Source organism: Cucurbita maxima, unplaced genomic scaffold (assembly GCF_002738345.1).
Source record: "Cucurbita maxima cultivar Rimu unplaced genomic scaffold, Cmax_1.0 Cma_Scf00026, whole genome shotgun sequence".
Lineage (NCBI taxonomy): Eukaryota > Viridiplantae > Streptophyta > Magnoliopsida > Cucurbitales > Cucurbitaceae > Cucurbita > Cucurbita maxima.
Genome location: NW_019272042.1, coordinates 796,286 through 814,816, shown reverse-complemented (window position 1 = coordinate 814,816; position 18,531 = coordinate 796,286). Strand labels below are relative to the sequence as shown.

The 18,531-nt window shown below is 35.0% G+C and overlaps 2 protein-coding genes across 7 annotated transcripts; both read left to right on the top strand.

The window, feature by feature from the left end:
* The first annotated feature begins 64 nt into the window (after positions 1–64).
* On the top strand, positions 65–8,528 carry LOC111498986 (serine/threonine-protein kinase tricorner-like). Of its 4 annotated transcripts, XM_023150402.1 has the most exons (15): positions 65–241; positions 328–363; positions 1,350–1,727; positions 2,486–2,660; positions 3,935–4,018; positions 4,091–4,332; positions 4,420–4,639; positions 4,875–4,954; positions 5,034–5,118; positions 5,791–5,922; positions 6,031–6,144; positions 6,244–6,291; positions 6,954–7,038; positions 7,760–7,816; positions 7,993–8,528. In XM_023150402.1, exons 3-15 carry the CDS (start codon positions 1,507–1,509, stop codon positions 8,106–8,108), a joined length of 1,659 nt encoding a protein of 552 aa, XP_023006170.1. In that variant the 5' UTR covers positions 65–241; positions 328–363; positions 1,350–1,506; the 3' UTR covers positions 8,109–8,528. The 4 variants fall into 4 exon arrangements, with proteins under 4 accessions (XP_023006170.1, XP_023006169.1, XP_023006168.1 ...); XM_023150401.1 differs by lacking the exon at positions 328–363 and having other exon boundaries at positions 65–236; XM_023150400.1 differs by lacking the exon at positions 328–363.
* A 718-nt stretch (positions 8,529–9,246) lies between these two features.
* LOC111499020 (probable serine/threonine protein phosphatase 2A regulatory subunit B''delta) lies at positions 9,247–16,055 on the top strand. 3 transcript variants are annotated; one of them, XR_002720894.1, is made up of 14 exons: positions 9,247–9,880; positions 10,179–10,421; positions 10,555–10,660; positions 10,771–10,870; positions 11,092–11,197; positions 11,366–11,456; positions 12,094–12,235; positions 12,568–12,715; positions 12,816–12,925; positions 13,400–13,556; positions 13,652–13,777; positions 13,883–14,027; positions 15,646–15,776; positions 15,871–16,055. XR_002720894.1 is itself a non-coding variant. In XM_023150458.1 (13 exons), exons 1-12 carry the CDS (start codon positions 9,728–9,730, stop codon positions 14,018–14,020), a joined length of 1,620 nt encoding a protein of 539 aa, XP_023006226.1. In that variant the 5' UTR covers positions 9,247–9,727; the 3' UTR covers position 14,021; positions 15,646–16,055. The 3 variants fall into 3 exon arrangements, 2 of the variants coding, with proteins under 2 accessions (XP_023006226.1, XP_023006225.1); XM_023150458.1 differs by having other exon boundaries at positions 13,883–14,021; positions 15,646–16,055; XM_023150457.1 differs by having other exon boundaries at positions 15,646–16,055.
* Positions 16,056–18,531: the final 2,476 nt, after the last annotated feature.

Below are 18,531 nucleotides of genomic sequence, written 5' to 3'. Positions count from 1 at the left end.
AAAAAAAAAAAAAAAAAAAAAAAAAAAAAAAAAAAAAAAAAAAAAAAAAGCTAAAAGAAGAAAGAAAGAAAGAAAGAGGGAAAATGGGGCATCCGAATCATGAAGACAGAGTGTTCCTCCTCTTCACTTCTGCTTCTTCTTCACCCGAAATCGCCGGCCGTACATTCTCTCACTCTCTTCTCTAGGGTTTCGCTTTGCTTCTCATTGCTTTCCTGCTGTTTCTTCTCGGACAAGTTGTACGGTACTTTCTCTTTTTTACTTTCCCCTTTTTTTGCTCCGATGTCTGTTTCTCCTTCATTGTCGTCTGATTTCGTTTCTTTCTTCGAGCTATATACTTGTTTGGTTCGTTATCCGATCTACGAGGTCGGATGCGTCTGCTGGTCTCTTCTTTGTTTGTTTTTAATTTTAGCCGATTGATCTTGTTTGGTTTTCATTTTGGTCAAATTCCATGGAGATTTTGATTTGAAATGTTTTTATACGCGAGGAGTATTTTTTTTTTTTCTTTATGGATGCTGTCTTGTTTGGTGGCTATGTGTTCTGTTTCTTGAAGTTATTCGTTGATCGGAAGTTGAGGGAGGATTAGGTGGTGGTGTTTTTTTTTTCTGGATTTTAAGTGATAAGAAGCTCGTGAAAGAGAGAGAGAGAGAGAGAGAGAGAAAGAGAGAGAGAGAAGAGGATGTAGTTTTGGAGGAAACTTTGACTTGGTCTCTTGTCAGGCGTTTCAAACTATAAATTCCGACCAAATAATTGTTTGCGCGTCATGATTTTACAACTGAAAAAATTATAATGAACATTACAATTGTGAAAAATAATTAATAATGAGCTGATAACCGACAGACTAATAAGCTCTCTTACAATTTTGGACGAATTTTAGTAAACCAGACGCCCTGGATTGGACATCCGACCGGGCAGTTATTTGGTGCGGTAGATACTAGCTCAGGCATCATCTTTGTTGCTGGTCCTTTCTATATCTTGAATTACGTATGCAGCTCTAAAATTTTGCCAACTACCTTCTAAGGGAAGGGTTCACTCTGATATAAACAGCAGCTGAGTTAATATATCACGAGGCCAATAATTTCCGAGTTTGAATTCTGCTGGCTGCAGGAGTGTATCGCTTTGTAACATTAAGCTGTTGGAAATTGCTCACCAGAAAGCTTGGAGGCCATAAGAAGTTATCCATTTATCAATGCGTTAACTATAGTCTTCTGGAAAATACTGATTTAATTTTTACTATCTAAGAGACATTTTATATATTTTTTTATTTATATTCCACTGCCGGAATCAACATGTTTCTTTAATTGTCTTTTGATTATCATCTTGTCATTGTTAGATATTTTTTTTCCATGCAGGAAGTCGGGCTATCTAACCTACTGGAGACGTACTGCTCAGTATATGTATATTTGCTGTACCACTCGTGCTGGGTGAAATATATCATACATTATTGTTGAAAGAAAATGAGCATTGGGAAGTGTGGTTAAGGACTTAGCATATTAATTGCATGATATAATGGAAGCTACTAGGCGTTGGTTTAATAAGTTCAGATCCAAAGACAAGCCAAAATCCTCAACAAATAAGGAGAGTGCAGGAAATGCTAGAGATGCATCGAAAGCACCAACCAGTGAAGAGTTACCCTCAAATGTCACCAAGCAGAAGGTTGCAGCTGCCAAGCAGTATATAGAAAACCATTACAAGAAGCAAATGAAGAGCTTGGAAGAACGGAGGGAGAGGTTGGACTTGTTATAGTTTTGGTGTTGCGTAGGCAGAAAATTTCGATTTTGTGCCCCCTCATTGTTTAATTTTCCTGCGTATGTTTTTTACTTTTCTGTTTGCATTTCTTCTCCTTATGCACTCTTCTAATGAAATTTTAGTTTATTATCAAAATAAAAAAAATAAAAAAAAAATAAAAAGAAGGAAAAACGTTCTTATGCATATAACTTATTTTTGGAAAGGCATCTATTCTGTTTACACATATCTTTTTTAAATTAGCTGTTAGGTGTAAGTGTATATATCCAACTTTGAGACACCAATGTTTTCTCTGTAAGTCAAATATATACTGGTCTGATTTTACTCTTTAACGTATTCATTTTTTGAGATTATATTTTGGTAAAGTCCCAATGGAATATTTTAGTAAATTATGTATGTATATAAAGTATCTGCTAACAAAGAAATAGTTGCGGGATTAGTTTAGTTTTCTACAGTATTCTCTCCTCGTAGTCCTTCCTCACTCTATCTGCTGCCTTTCCATCTTCATGTAAAGTACTGTGTAACACATGCTAAATTTGTTTGGCTTAGGTGCTATCATTCTTTGCTCCATTTTGTTCTACAGATGTTTTTTTATTCCAGTTGTGCACTTGCCTTTTTAGGTCAGCCCGCGGTTTTTTTCCTGGATATGGATTGAAGTCCTCTGTCACCTTGGCTGTTTAGTTAATATTCTATGTACTTGTTCATATTTCGTACCATGGAGTAAAATTTTCATCTCTTGCAGACGCCATGTACTAGAAAAGAAGTTGGCTGATGCTGAGGTCTCTCAAGAAGAACAGAGCAACCTGCTTAAGCATCTAGAGAAGAAGGAAACGGAGTATATGCGCCTTCAGAGGCATAAAATGGGTGCTGATGATTTTGAGCCTCTAACAATGATAGGGAGGGGTGCTTTCGGAGAGGTGTGAATACTTCCTTTTACATGAAAGTTCGTCTATTCATACTTGATTGTGCGGCTGCTATTGCTTAGCTTTTAAAGTATGATTTGACACTGTTTTTAACTAGGCTGCTCAGTCTAGTAATTCAGCTGAAAGAAAAGGACCAAGTGTTAATAGCCGGAGCTGGTCAAAGGGAACTCGTCTTTCTTTTTTCCTATTGCATCGGTGCATCTTTTCCCCACTTGGGGTTCCTTTTGATTTGGGACAGTCTGGCTGGCAGTGGGATCTTGCTTGTAGTTTCCATATGCATTATATTTTGATGATATGCCAGCTATGGATGAAGTTAACATATGCTTCACATCCTTAGCATGTTTAGCTGGATTTCTGGTTTGAAGACCAGCAAGGAAAGAAGCTCATGGATGAATTGGCTAGCATGTACTCTTGTTCGGAGAGAATGAATCATTGGCCTTCGAAGTATTTGGGTAGAGAAGGCCAGCATATTTGAGGGATGTGGCCTAAATTTTTTAACCTAGCTTAGATTCAATGGAGCATGTTGAGACTCTTTGGTCCAATTGATGAGTGTCGAATATATATGGGCTAGTTAGAGATCACGTGGACAAACTTGGTAATTGCAGCCTGAGTGAAAGGTACGGAAGGTGATAAATTAGAAGACTATTGACGGCATGGGCAGTAGTATTGTAGACTCTTTGGCAGTCCATTTTGGGACCGACTTCTCTTGGTCTTTGATCATGAGAGAGTGTACAATTTCTTTACTTTTTACCTTGACCAAGGACAATTTTTTTTAAGTAACAATTTTTATGAAATTTTAAAAAGGGATCAAAGATTCATGTCAATTATAAAAGGCATTCCCAGTTGGTAAAAAGGTAAACATAAGTGTAAGAAGCAAAGTGACTAGACAATTTACACCTAGATAGCATAATAAATAACAAGGTCAAAGAAGGCTTCAAAAGGGAGTTCTTTATCCCAGGAAACTCTTTGGTTTCTCTCTTTAAAAAAGATCCAGAAGAAGGCCCGAGATATGTGCCCCTTGCAAAGGGTGACCCACAAGGATAGTGTTGAGGAGGTCCTTTACATCCATAGGAAGAACTGTGGTTCTCCCAAAACTTCTGGAAAATGGGATGATTTTCTTGTTGTCTCCTCGTTATTGATGGTTTAGTTTAATGCATGGGCTAACAGGATTTTTTAGTGTTTGATGTCAGATTGGTGAGAACAGTCTTACAGTTTGTTAACCTATTGTACATTCTATGAGACGCATTTCCATTTTGATTGAGATACAGGTTAGAGTTTGTCGTGAGAAAGCAACAGGCCATGTATATGCCATGAAGAAGCTTAAGAAATCTGAGATGCTTCGAAGAGGCCAGGTATGATTGCAGTACCGACCCTTTCTCCGGTTTCAGTCACTATTTTATTGAATGTGTATTATTTGACTATAGGTTGAACATGTGAAAGCTGAAAGGAATCTATTGGCGGAGGTTGACAGTAATTGTATTGTAAAGCTGTACTGCTCTTTCCAAGATGAAGAGTATTTGTATCTTATTATGGAATACTTACCTGGTGGAGATATGATGACTTTACTTATGAGGAAAGATACTCTAACAGAAGACGAGGCCCGATTTTATGTTGGTGAAACAGTTTTAGCTATTGAGTCAATCCATAAACATAATTATATTCATAGGTGAAAACTCCTGCCTGATTTATTCTGTAGTTTATAAATTGCATTGGGTTGTTTTGGAGTAACCCTTATTTCCTGTGTGCTTTGCAGAGATATCAAGCCAGATAACTTGCTTCTTGACAAGGATGGCCATATGAAATTATCAGATTTTGGATTATGTAAACCATTAGACTGTAGTAACCTGCAAGAAAAGGATTTTTCCCAGGGAAATAACCTCAGTGGTGCTCTTCAAAGTGATGGGCGACCTGTGGCATCAAAACGCACACAACAGGAACAACTACAGCATTGGCAAAGGAATAGGCGGATGCTTGTAAGTTGTTCAGTATCATGTATGGTAGATCTGTAATTACTTTACATTAGTCACTTATAAAGTGGTGTACTGGTGAACCAAAAGTTTTCCCTTTTGATTTTGATTATTCTAGGGGTTTCTTCACTCTCTTTAGTGAAGTTCCCATTTTAAACCTTTAACAACCACTCCTCTTACTGCAAACTTTTTGTTGCTTCCCTGATTTTTGTATTTGACATCAAGGTGATTTGGGATGCAGGCTTATTCTACAGTTGGAACTCCTGATTATATTGCTCCGGAAGTTTTGTTGAAGAAAGGATATGGAATGGAATGTGATTGGTTAGCATCTTTCTGCTCTATTCGGTATATTTTTATATTTCAAGAGAACCTTTTAATTATTTTGCTAAAACTACTTCAGGTGGTCACTTGGTGCCATCATGTATGAAATGCTAGTGGGATTTCCACCGTTCTACTCAGATGAGCCAATGTCAACTTGTAGGAAGGTAATATGGAACTAGTTGCTGATTATGCCTATGGCCCTTGATTTCTTAACATGAATGGAAGTTAAATCTCACGGGGTACGTCGCATTTATGTTGGTTCATGCTTACTGGATGGGAATGAATATGTGGATGAATAAAAAATGAAAGCCAATCAAAATAAAACCGGTAGAAATTGGAGTAGAACTTCTAATGTTAGTGCTTACTGAATTATTTTAGATTGTTACAAGACTCTAGTTATGTAGTGAAGCAAAATGTTAAACTAAAAATTGAAATGGGACAAAAAGAATGGATAAATGAGAAAAGTGCCCTCCACCTTCGTTTAGGATGTTGCTACTTAGACTGACGGGTCTAACTACTATTTTGGATAGGTTTGGCGACCTAATTATTTTCAACTTGGGTAAACAATAATTATTAGAATGGGGAAATAATCTTCAATCCTTCATTGTTATTCCTTATATGTACACAGAGCCTTAATTTTTCTTATTTCATTAAGGGTGAACTGGAAAATTTAGGATGGTCTGGGCCTTATAGGGACATGGTGCCATTTGGATAAATCATCTCTAATTTGTGTAGCTTAGTTAGTTATTTAGGAATTGACTCTTTTGTGTTGTGATTTGACGTTGTTTTCTCTCTCGTGAGTAATTTTTTTTTTTTCTCTTTAACCTATGATGCAGATAGTTAATTGGAGAACTCATTTGAAATTTCCAGAAGAAGCAAAACTCTCTCCCGAAGCGAAGGATCTAATTAGTAAACTCTTATGCAATGTTGAACAAAGGCTTGGGACCAAGGGTGCAGATGAAATAAAGGTGTTGTGTGGTGTGTTCTGTTCTAAATTTTGATCAATCATTAACATATTGAGTTCCTATAATAGAGTGGCAATTAAATTATTGGTTGTTCTGGCTTATTATTTGTAGGCACACCCGTGGTTCAAGGGCATTGAATGGGACAAGTTGTATCAAATGAAAGCTGCATTTATTCCTGAGGTCAACGATGAATTGGATACTCAAAACTTCGAGAAGTTCGAAGAGGTACAGAGTAATTCATTTTCTGTATCTACGGCAGAACTGCTGCTGCTGCTACCCTTGTGCTAACTTGTTCTGTCTATCTGATTATGGATGTTGTGATAGACTGAAAATGCAATTCAGACGTCATCAAAATCAGGTCCATGGAGAAAGGTTAGTTTGTCAGGCTCCTGATCATGTATCATTTGTTTATTGAAAACCATTGGAATCGGGTTTTACTTTTACAGTGACAAAAATATTTACTGTGGCCATTCTATACCTTGCATCTATAATATCCTGATATGCTGGATGATAGTTATTTTTTTTTTCTTTTTCTGTTGTCGCTTTCTCAATCAAATCCATTTTTGGGGAGTTAGCTGAAGATATATGATAAAATTACTGTGTTTTTTTCAGACTTCAGTCACTCGTTTGATTTGAAGTTGGAGAAGCGGCTTTATTTCAATGCCATAAATTTGTAATACTAGGCAACTTCTAATTGAGTCAAACAAGGTCATCTGGTTGGAGGCTTAACGTGTCAACTGTTGACTTTTTTTTTTAAAAAAACGAATGACTAATTTCTTGAACTTCAGTATGATTCTTGCCATATGGGAATCAGCTTTTGGGGTGGTAAACAAACATTTGGTTTTTTCAAGTAAATTCATCTTTTCTTGATTCTTAACGACTAGAACCATTGCTTTTCCTCTTTTCATTTGGGGAGAGACGTTAGGCCATTGTTTTATACGACGTTGTTCGTATTTAAGACACAGACGATGATCTGGAAATATAGGACAATATATGCTCGGCCTGTTTGCTTATCTTTTTGTTGTTTAATGCAGATGTTATCATCGAAGGACGTCAATTTTGTGGGTTATACGTACAAAAACTTGGAAATCATTGATGATAATCAGTTGCCTGGAATAGGTATCTCTTTGCAAACCTCTTACAATATTTTTCTCTTGTAGTCGGTTCAATTTTTAATGCATATTTGAAGAAAGAATTCCATCAGATATATATATTTTGCTTTTCACTTCCCCTCTCACACTACCCAAAAACCAAATAACAGCATGTTTTTCTTCATTACTGGTAGTAATGCCACTAGAGGCAATGTAGGTTTTTGTATTGGTTGGCTTGGTTACTCATTTCAACTTTCAATCGTATTTTCCGGGGAAGGCTATTGTTTAGTCGAGTCGTACACGTGAAAAGGTAGATTATACTGACAAATCTTTTATGGCTTCTATCTTCATTTCTTGGGTTCATGTTTATCCACAGTGCTTTAGTATGTATTTATTTGGAAGAAATAGCTAATATATTCGAGATTATTACGTATTTACAAAATACCATCTCAATTCATCCTATTTTATCAGATCAGGAATGTGATATGGTTCCGAAGGATGAGCTATATTATCTTTGTTTTCTCTTATATATGTTTGGGAACCATTTCATGGCAGAATAATATTCAACTAATATACCGTTTAATGTTAAGATAGATGTTTCTTTAGTTCATACATAACTAAAATGTTTGTTGTTAATACATGAAACGCATTCTCCCTTTTCTTGATCGGAGATATTGTCTTTTACGACATCCATTTACATGGCCGATTTTAATAATCTTAGATGACTTGTCTGCGTCTTTTATTAACAGCTGAATTGAAGAAGAAGAGCGCAAAATCTACAAGACCTTCCATCAAATCTCTTTTTGGTAATGTTCAAGCCCTTAGGAAACCTTCATTTTCTTGCTGCTATTCCATTATTTGTTCTTGAATTTGCATTTTATTATGCCCATTGTTTCCGTAATGATTGCCCCACGAAGAATTTCTTAAGCATCTTTCCTTCGTTAATGTCGTTTTAAGTTGTCACTTTGGTCTCCAACCACAGCTAACGAATCTGCAACGGTGACGAATCAACCCGTTCAAGGCAGCTTTTTGAAACTCTTGCCTCCCCAACTAGAAGTCCCCGAGAAACCGATTAGCGCCGGCGAGAAGCATTCGTGATTTAGCTCATTGTCCGAGTTGCTTCCAAAAACCAACCATGCTTTTTTGGTGAGACTACCCCTTACTTTTTAACTGTTGCTTTGGATATTAGGGTAAATTTTTGGACTGGAAGGTTTTTAGAGGGAAAATGGGCTAATTTGTTGGGAGTGAGTGATTAAAGACAAAACACAGATTGGCAATTGGATCTTCTGTTTCCATTGGTCACTGTAAAATATTGCCATGGAGGGAGGTATAGGTTCTTTCCAAACTCCGACTTGTGAGTTCTTTATTCTTTACTTTTATTTATTTCCAACCCCTCATGCAAGATGCAAAGTCTCCTTTGTTCCATTCTCTAGAATTACTGTTCTTGTAATTAACTTGCTGTGTTGTTTATAACTTGTATCATTTTACATATCGAAATTTTAGATTCATATTAACACATTCTAAGTTGTGTGATTATCTTCTCTTTTCTATCGTCGTTTGGACGTTCCTAACACACTTGATTCTGTCTTTGAAAGTTTCATTTTAGTCCCAGTACCCGAGTTAAGTTTAGTAACAGGCTTCCTTCATTTCAACCAAAATCAGGATCGACCATATTAAGTATGGTTAGTGTATAGGTTCGTCTAATTCAATACACAAGGTAAAAATTTGCTTATAGTAATGCATATCTTAGGTTGACTATTTTGATTTTGATCTTGCACTTATATATGTATGAAAAACAATAAAAGTTTCTTAAATTTATTTGTGGTGTTTATTAGGAGGCATTCACACACCTATATTCACCTATATTCACGTTTTTAAAATATTAATGAACTTTCAGAAATAATATCAAAAGGAGATTATCTATGAAGTGTTGATAGACGTATTTTGTTAATCTATTAACGATAAAAAAAGATTTTTTTAAGAATAAAAAGTGTTACAGAAAATATATTTTTAAGTATTTTTTTGGAGTTTAAATATATTTTTTAAAAATTGGTAAAAATTGAAGAGTATTTTTTAAATAGAAATTTTGAAAGTATTATTAATTTTGTTAAAAAAAGTTATTTTTTTTTATTAATTTAGGGATTGGTTAAAAGAATACTATTTCCATTTAAAAAAAAAAGCAATTATTGGGCCCTAGCAAAGCTAAAGCCAACTTGATTCGTTAATACTGCTTCCGTCGAGAAAATCAACGGCCCCCGTTTCCATTTCCACTTACAAAACGACGGGCACTTTCATCCGTACGATTTCTCGACTTTGTTCTACAGTCGATCTGCAGTTACAGTCCAGTCACAGTTCAATCGGAGTCGGCTCAGCTTCCCTTACAGTGAAGCCCTTTTTTCCCTTTGGATCCAATTATCGCAGTATTCCTCCGTCGAACTCGAATTCCCTCTCTTCTTCCACATGCAGCTCCGTCACTGTCTTCCATCGGCGATTCTTCCGGTTTCGGAGCTTCTGAGTCAGCTAAATCCGTGGTGGTTTGGTTCCATGTGTTGTTGATCACCAGTTTTTGTTGCGTCGTTTGCTTTTGGAGATCTTACTTTAAAGTGTTTCGCAGTGGAGTGAGAGTCGAGTGTGGAGTTCATGAAGAGTGGGGATTAGGTTTTCTGTTTGTGGTGATTTGAATTTGCGGTTTGTACGAGAGGTGGATTGAATTCGTGATGGATATGGACGCTGTAGCTGACTTGGAGTTCCCGCTGGACCTGGAGATGTTGCAGCTCCCTGAGGTATCTTATTTTGCTCTGAAATCCAATCCTTATGTCGTTGAGGCGCTGTTTTCGCAGTGGCTTTCGCTTCCCGGGACTGGCCGACTGGTACTTCTTCGATTCATCCTAATACTACGCTTTGTTTAGAAACTATTAATCGATGTTACTCGAGTGTTCTGTACTTTCAAGGTCATGATTGGTGTTCTTTATGGCTTCCTATAAGTAGGCAAATGAGAAAACTAATCAATTTTAGAAATTACTTGCGCTTCTCCATAGCCACACAGTGAATAGCGATTCCTTCGGCAGAAGTTCTTGTATTGTATAGGAATTTATACTGTAAACGTTCATCTGATTTTTCCCTCCTTCTGACGACCCTTTTCCCTCCCAATTATTGTTTTGAACGTAGGTGAATTCTTTGATTACTGATGCGAAGTCCGGTGCTTCTTTGAATGTTGGCGGGAACTCTACTGGAATCGATGGTGTTTCTAATCATTCTCTACCTTCCATGTTTCCTGGTGGCAGTACACCTCCACTTTCACCACGCAGTGCATCCAGTTCCCCACGGATGGTGAAACAGAGGTTTGGACCTTCTTCGTTAGGCTCTCCACTTAAGTTGGTCTGTGAGCCAGCAAGAGAGGCTATACCACAGGTATAAAGGAAACTGTAGATTGTTCGCTAATTATTAATCCAAGTATGCAGTGCTTGTATGTTTGTCTGTTCAAAGTTGCATTAGAGATGTTACAAGTTGACAGAGTCTCATGAGACTTATAATATGTTTGTAGTTTTATTTTACAACTGGTCGTCCAGCACCGAATGCCACGACAGAAGATTTTCTATATAAAGTGAATCAAATTTTTCTGTCTCGTTCGGATGGAGTGCAAATAAAGGGTGAGAATGAACTGTAATGCATTTATACTCTTTTCTTGCTAGTTCCTGTGGCTCTTTTTTTTTTTTAGTTTCTTAAGGAATCATTTTTTCATTTTCCTTTTTCAATGCAGAGTTTAAATCAGTCACGAAGGAGATCTGCAAGTTACCTTCATATCTCTCCACTACTCTTTTTAGGAAGATTGACGCTAACTGCAGCGGAAAAGTATCGAGGTATGCAGTTAAGAATGGAAGTGAAAATATCTAGAAGTGAACTTTAAAATGAAAGCATTTTTAGGATTCTATGCTCTGTTTCCACATATGTTGAATAATTGAATGATCCTTGGAATCTGAGCAACATGGGACTATTAATTAAACCCTGATGACTGAATGAGTATTTGTTTTGTAGATTTTTTTTCTGGAAGTCTGTAATGACTTTTTTGCTTATTTTGCAGAGAGCAGTTCATTAATTATTGGGTTACGAGCAATATGTTAACTATGGATTTAGCAACTCAAGTATTTACTATTCTCAAGGAGCCAGAGCGAAATTACCTTGTTCAGGTATTGTTTTCTATCAAAAGCTGCTTATACGTGCTTCACATTCAAACATTGATGACAATCAAAAATCCTTTTTGAAAATTGTAGTTTGGCTGAGCTCATTTCTCTGAGAAATATCGCAGGGAAAAATTGTTTCCCTTTCCTCAGTAAAAATTTGTATCTTCAATTCAGGATGATTTCAAACCTGCCTTACAAGAACTTTTGGCAACTCATCCGGGGTTGGAATTTTTGCAAAGTACACCAGAATTCCAGGAAAGATATGGTGAGAAGATTACAGCTACACTACTTTTTCAGATGTGTAATCAGGAACTGATTTTATAGATATATTGTTTCTATATTATTTAGACCTTGATCACACTGTTTCTTTTGCTAATATAATTTGGTTGTGATTTCCACGTGTCAATTTGCCAATACATTCTTCTGAAGGGCTTCAACTTTGACTAAAATATTCCTAGTGAAGTTTTAGTGATGATACAATGTTTCAACCCAAGTAAACATTATCAATGTTAATTGTTTGAGCATTTGATTTAAAAATTCTAATTAGCGGAAAAGATTCAACTCTATTTTCTGAAGTTATTCATGTTCTCAACCTCATGTACTTTTCCCTACTTCCATAATTTACCCAGACCTTATCTCATAACCAATTGACTTTTTGTTTTTAGCTTTTGAAATTAAGCTTATTACTTCCACCTATGATTTTTTTTTTTGTTATCTACTTTTTAGAGATGTTTCCAAATCCAAGGCAAATTTTGAAAACTTCAGTAGATTTTCCTCTTTTTATTTATGGTTCAAAATTTTCTTGCTAGTCTAATTTACACATGGGTCCAATGTTCACATGTATCTAATGTCTTGCAATGTGAAACTGATTCGATGTGTACTTTCTCTTACGAATGGAACAGCTGAAACAGTCATATACAGGATATTTTACTATATTAACAGATCCAGTAACGGTCGTATTACCCTCAGGGAGTTGAAGCGTGGCAACTTAATTGCTGCAATGCAGCATGTGGACAAGGAAGAAGATATCAACAAAGTCCTGAAGTATGCTCATATGTTGACAACACTCAGTTTTCTTCTAGGAAATCGGATGTTATCTAGAGGCAGTTATCTTGATACACTCTAATCACATAGTTGTATTCTCTAAAGGAAACTTGAACATGATAACAGACTCCTTATGTCTCAATTGTTTTGTCTAGGAGATAGTAAAATTACTTTTTCTGTCATTTTATGAAATAATGATTTTTTTAAAAAATAAAATTAATCTTTCTTCAAAATAAGTTCTACCTGATTTTTTTCTTTATGTGCTAAAAACATATGTTGCTATTGTTTAGATTTTGGATCTTTTTCATTACGATTGTCCTTGTGTGGTGTAGGTACTTCTCATACGAACACTTCTATGTCATATATTGCAAATTTTGGGAGCTTGACAATGATCATGATTTTTTTATCGAGAAAGAGAATGTTATCAAATATGGTAACCATGCTTTAACATATCGGATTGTCGATAGAATCTTTTCTCAGGTTTGAATTTTTCCCCTTGGATTATTCATCTATTGACTGGTTTTTCTCTTGGATTATTCTTGGGCCAACAAGCTTTTTATTTGCTGTCTTTTCCTGTTAGGTTCCAAGAAAATTTACTTGTAACGTTGAAGGGAGGATGGGGTATGAAGACTTTGTGTTCTTCATTTTGGCTGAAGAGGATAAATCATCTGAACCTAGTCTTGAGTACTGGTATATTTACTCGTGTCTGGAGGTTTTGTGTGAACTTTATAATGTAGTTCAATTTAAGGTATTTTAAATTCGAACAGACAAATAACGGTTTGAACATGAATGAAATTTGCAAAATCAATATTTCTTGAAAAAACTCAATGCCTTAAATACAAGAAAGCATGGAAAAAAGTAGGATTCCAGACCCAGATCATCTAATCTACTGCAAGATTAAATAGAAAGAGTTCTCTAATAATTTTGTGTTGCATCTCCCTTTATCATTTCAGCTGCGACCTCTCATCAATTTAGATCCTTATCTTGATTATTTTGTTATTTTTTCTTCTTTCCTAGCAAAAATCAATTGGAGATCCTTTCATAGTCTCAATTCAGATGTAGTGGAGGGAATATCTTTATCTTGTTTGGGGTTTGGGGATTGGGGGGTATAATGTATAATCCAAAAATACGGTGTTGCTTGATCTTCCTGATTCCCTTTTCTAGGTTCAAATGCATTGATCTAGACGGAAATGGAGTGCTCACAAGGAAAGAAATGCACTATTTTTTTGAAGAGCAGTTGCACCGAATGGAGTGTATGGCTCAGGAACCAGTGCTTTTTGAGGACATATTGTGCCAGATTTTTGATATGATCGGACCAGAGGTCAATTCCTTGTCCTAGCTATTGCTTCACTCCTTTATTTTCATAACTTATTTCTGCTGAGTACGAATTTTATTGGCGTTTTGTTTCATATATAGAATGAGGAATGCATAACATTGCGAGATATTAAAAACTGCAAACTTGCTGGACATGTTTTCAACATCCTTTTCAATCTCAACAAGTTCGTTGCTTTTGAAAGTCGTGATCCATTCCTAATCCGTCAGGTAGATGTGGTGTTTTTGGCTCAAATTTGTGGCAAATGGATTTGCGCTTTCAACTATGTTGTACTTTGAAGTGCTGAAGAGAAAATTAATATTCTATTTTGTTAGGAACATGAGGATCCAACTTTAACGGAATGGGATCGATTTGCTCATAGAGAATATATTCGTCTTTCCATGGAAGAAGAAGCTGAAGATGCTTCAAATGCAAGTGATGCCTGGGATGAGTCACTTGAGGCTCCTTTTTGACGTATGGGTAATCAATTCCTCCTCCTTTTTCCTTCATCTTCTTGTTTTTTTAGTTTGAGCTGTTGAATTTGCTTCCAGTTGAAAGTGGGAGATGTCTGAGTTGATGGATGGTTAAACCTTCTCCTCCTCCTCCTCAAATGGTGAAGGATTTTAAAAGAAATAAAGAGTGAATATAATTCCAGGAGGGACAAGAACTAAACCTTCATCAACTCAACTAAAGATATTTCCCTTAGACAATTCTCTTATATCCTTTCAACCAAAATTCCCAAATAATTACTCTCTAGTGCATTAGGCTTCTAAACTTGTGCTTTCTTTTTAAAAGGGTAGTCACACAAATCTATACAAAAAAAAAATTCTGAACTTTCTTAGGGACGGCAGAAGAGAAAATGAAAGCATCTCGGTAGTAGTTCTTGCCATGAGCTGAGGAGAAAGAACACCACCAGAAGAAATGGGAACTCTTCTAGGGAGCTCGAAGAGATACTGAATATTGTTTCTTACAAGGTTCTCTTTGGAGTTTGCTCTGTTAACATTTTTTTTTTATTATGACATCTTAGTCGTGAGATCCCATGTTGAGGAATGAGTGCCAGCGAGGACACTAGGCTTTGAAGGGGAGTGGATTGTGTGATCTCACATCGGTTGGAGAGGAAAACGAAACATTCTTTATGAGGGTGTGGAAACCTCTCTCTAGCAGAAGTGTTTTAAAATCCTTGAGGGGAAGCCCGAAAGGAAAAGCTTAAAAAGGACAATATCTGCTAGTGGTAGACTTGGACGTTACATTAGTGTTCGACCACCCAACTTTAATCTAACTTAGGCTATCAGTAATGGGTAACAGAGAAGGGAAGAACTCACAAAAGGAGGACCATCTCTCCTGAAATCTTCCCAAAACTTAATTAAAATTTGAATCATTGCCACATATAAAAAGTCACTTTCCATCAAAATTTCCTTGGTTCTAGCAATTGCAACCGTAGGGCTAACGGAACTAGCGGAAGCTCATCTATAAAGCTGCCCGTCCTCATTCCCATATTCACCAAAAAGCTTTCTTTCAAGATAAAGCCTCCAAAGCCATTTAGTAATCACAGAGATATTTCCACTCCTGATGTCTCTCCAATGCCCACGACACCTAGCTGAATGCAGTGAGAAGCAGCCTTCCAATTGCTTAGATGAACTTCCCTTTACATATGAACAGAACAGGGTAAATAGATGGGAAAAATGGACAAAGCACATGTGAAAAGTGAGCCTGCACATGGTTAGTTAAGAGGAAAATCATGGGTTTATAAGTAAGGAACATTATCTTCGTTGGTATGAGACCTTTTGGGAAAACCAAAAGCAAAGCCACGAGAGCTTATGCTTAAAATGGACAATATCATACCGTTGTAGAGGTTGTGATTCCTAACATCATCGAGGGGAAAAAGATAGGATTTTATTTTTATTTTTATTATTTATTATTTATTTTTTTATTTTTTTAGCCGTAACCCTTTCCATAATAGTTGATCAATATGCCTTGAAGCTTGGTTACTGCCAAGAGAATGGCCAAGATAGGGTATTAGGCGACTCGCTAGGAGCACACAAGAGCTTATTGTTTGTGTCATGTATTAGCTTCTCATTTGGTGTGATTTTAAATGCAGGCGACGTAAACACATAAATAGTACTCTGGTTGATCGCAATATTGGATGTGAGACGAGAGATGTGCTTCGCACCACTACAAAGTTTGGCCACTCAAGAAGTGTACATTACATGAAGTTTCCCTGCAGGCTAGGTAAGCCCACCCGGCCATGTGAGACTAAATTCAATGCTTTGCATATTTCCATGATATCCTTTTTCCATTCTTCTGCTCAATTCTTTATTTGCAGCAGCACCACATATCTCTTGCTTCTTCGTTGTTCGTGTTACTGTTGTAATTGAACGCTTAAAGCTCTTACCAATCGAATTTGATGTTGTTTCGTTAGATTCCTAGCCAAATTAGCACACCTAAAATTGTATGTCGATCACAATCTTCATCCCGAAATCAATGTATAGCGTCGACACTTCTCCTTCCTGTTTTTCTTTATGGCAAAGTCGGTTGAATACTTCAAAAAAAAAACCTTCTTTTAGAACTTTCGTAGTCTCTAGTAAAATTTCTTAAGATGTTGCATGAATTTGCATGGTTCCGAATGTATAAGGTTATATTTTCATGTGGAAAAGAAGTTATCATGTTTCATTTAACTACTTCTAACTGTCACTAGTTCATAAGGTTTTAATTTAGAAGTCTAAGGTTTGAATCTTTTCATCGTCGTTGTTAAACAAATAAACTTCTTTTCATTTTTTTTCGCTTGTTAAACTAATGGACTTCTTCATTTTTTTTATGCTCAAACAAAGCGTAAAATTTATGGGTATATTTTGAAATTTAGCTTAGATTTTTTTTTCTCATCCTAATATCCTCCATATGAATGGACTTCAAGTTATTCTCCCTTTTTTGATCAAAGTTTATTTTGTTAACTGCTTTAAGGCTTAAGGGTGAACTAATTCTAAGTCTCAATTATAAGCTAAGGTGAAAAAGAATGGATTATTTTAAGCTATCTAACTACTCGCGTCAGTAGATATTGTCTATTTTTGTCCGTTACATATCATCGTTAGTCTCATGATTTAAAATACGTCTATTAGGGAGAGGTTTCTACTCTTATAAGAAATGTTTTGTTTTCTTCTTCTCTCTTACCAATGTAGGATCTCACAATTCACTTCTCTTGGAGGCCAGCGTCTTCGCTAAGACACTATCTGGTGTCTAGCTCTAATATCATTTGGAACCACGCAAGCCTATCGTTAATAAATATTGTCCGCTTTAGTCCATTACTATTGTCATCCACTTCATGATTATAAAATGTGTATTGGGAGAGGTTTCCACACTTTTATAAGAAATATTATGTTTCCCTCTTCAATTGATATAGGATCTCACAATTCATTTTTACTTTGATGTTAACATTTGTTCCAATAGAATTTATAGGCACTTGAAAATTTTAGCACAGAAAAAATTTACGTCAAAATATACGAAATATGATTTTTTTTCATTAATATATAAAAGTGTAAAATATAATATACATTTATCAGGTAAGGAATTTTTTGAAACTATTAACTTGAAGAGAATTAACTTAAAGCATATTTGGTAAAAAGTATATTTGAATATTAAACCAATAACTATTAAATTGTCAACGTTCGGGTCGGTACAAAAAAAAAAAACATTTTTGATACACAAACTTTTATGGAAGAAACAATTTAGCTCTTAAATTTTGTTCTAACAAATTTTGTCCCGATTGACTTTACAATTTGTTACAATTTAGACTTTCGTCTGATGAATTTCATCAAAACTAAGCGTTAATTTTATTACATAACGCTTAGTCTTTATTCATAATAATATTTTTCACAACAAAGCTAAATCTATATGAACTAAACATCCGGAATAAAAATAGTTTTTTTACGATTTAAATTGGAATAAATGCTCAAAATAATGTTTATATTTCCAATTATATCCTCCATTCCCCATATTTATTAACTTTTTTCCTTCATTACATTAAATAAATCTCCATAACAAAACTAGATAAGAAATGCTAATACGTGGAGGATGAATCTTTAATTATTAACATGAAAAATTAAAATTAAAATTTTAGTTTTTATATACATTAATTTATTAATTCCGTTGACTATTGGCTTCCAAAATAATATTAAATATGATAAAAAAAAATTGATGTGACATAAACCATATTCAAATCATTAAATTTAGCAATTAAAAAAATTGGTCTAAAAAATAAAATAAAAAAATTTAGATTTATACTTTTAAATAAAGAACACTCCTAAGACACTCAATTTGTTCCTTAAATGTCTTCATTAATGAGAAATTAATTCTTAATTTTAATTATGGAATGTAATCTTGTGACCTCCAAACATTATCAACAAGAAGAAAATTATAGGATTAATTGCCATTAATGTTTTAAAAATAATAATATAATATTTGTAGAAAGAAAAATCAATTAAAATACCCAGCATTTCATTAGGTTGTATAAATGCAATTATAGAATTTAATGAAATTTAGAAAACCCATTTATGGAATGTTATTAATGACTTTAATTAATTTGTTTCTCAAATTTTGTATTTTTATCAATTTTAGGAGGAAATTAAATGTATTACCAAAAGAATTAATTGGAAATGTTGTGAAAAATCTATGAAAAATTGTTAAAATTTATAACCCTTTTGTTGTAATAATTTATTATTTAAAGAAGACAGGTCTCCTTCCAAATTTGGACACACAAATTAAACCAAATTACTCATTTAATGCTTCATAATATTACCATTCAAACAAATAAAGCATTTTGCATTCAAACAAAAATTAGGTAAAAAATTTTGCATAATTTTGATGGAGTTGCTATAAATGAAGTGCGGCTGATTAACTCGGCTGCGTCGAAAATCGAATCATCGATTTTTGAAATGATAATTAATGTATTAGTATTATCTACTGAACTATACTCAAATTTGTTGATTTTACT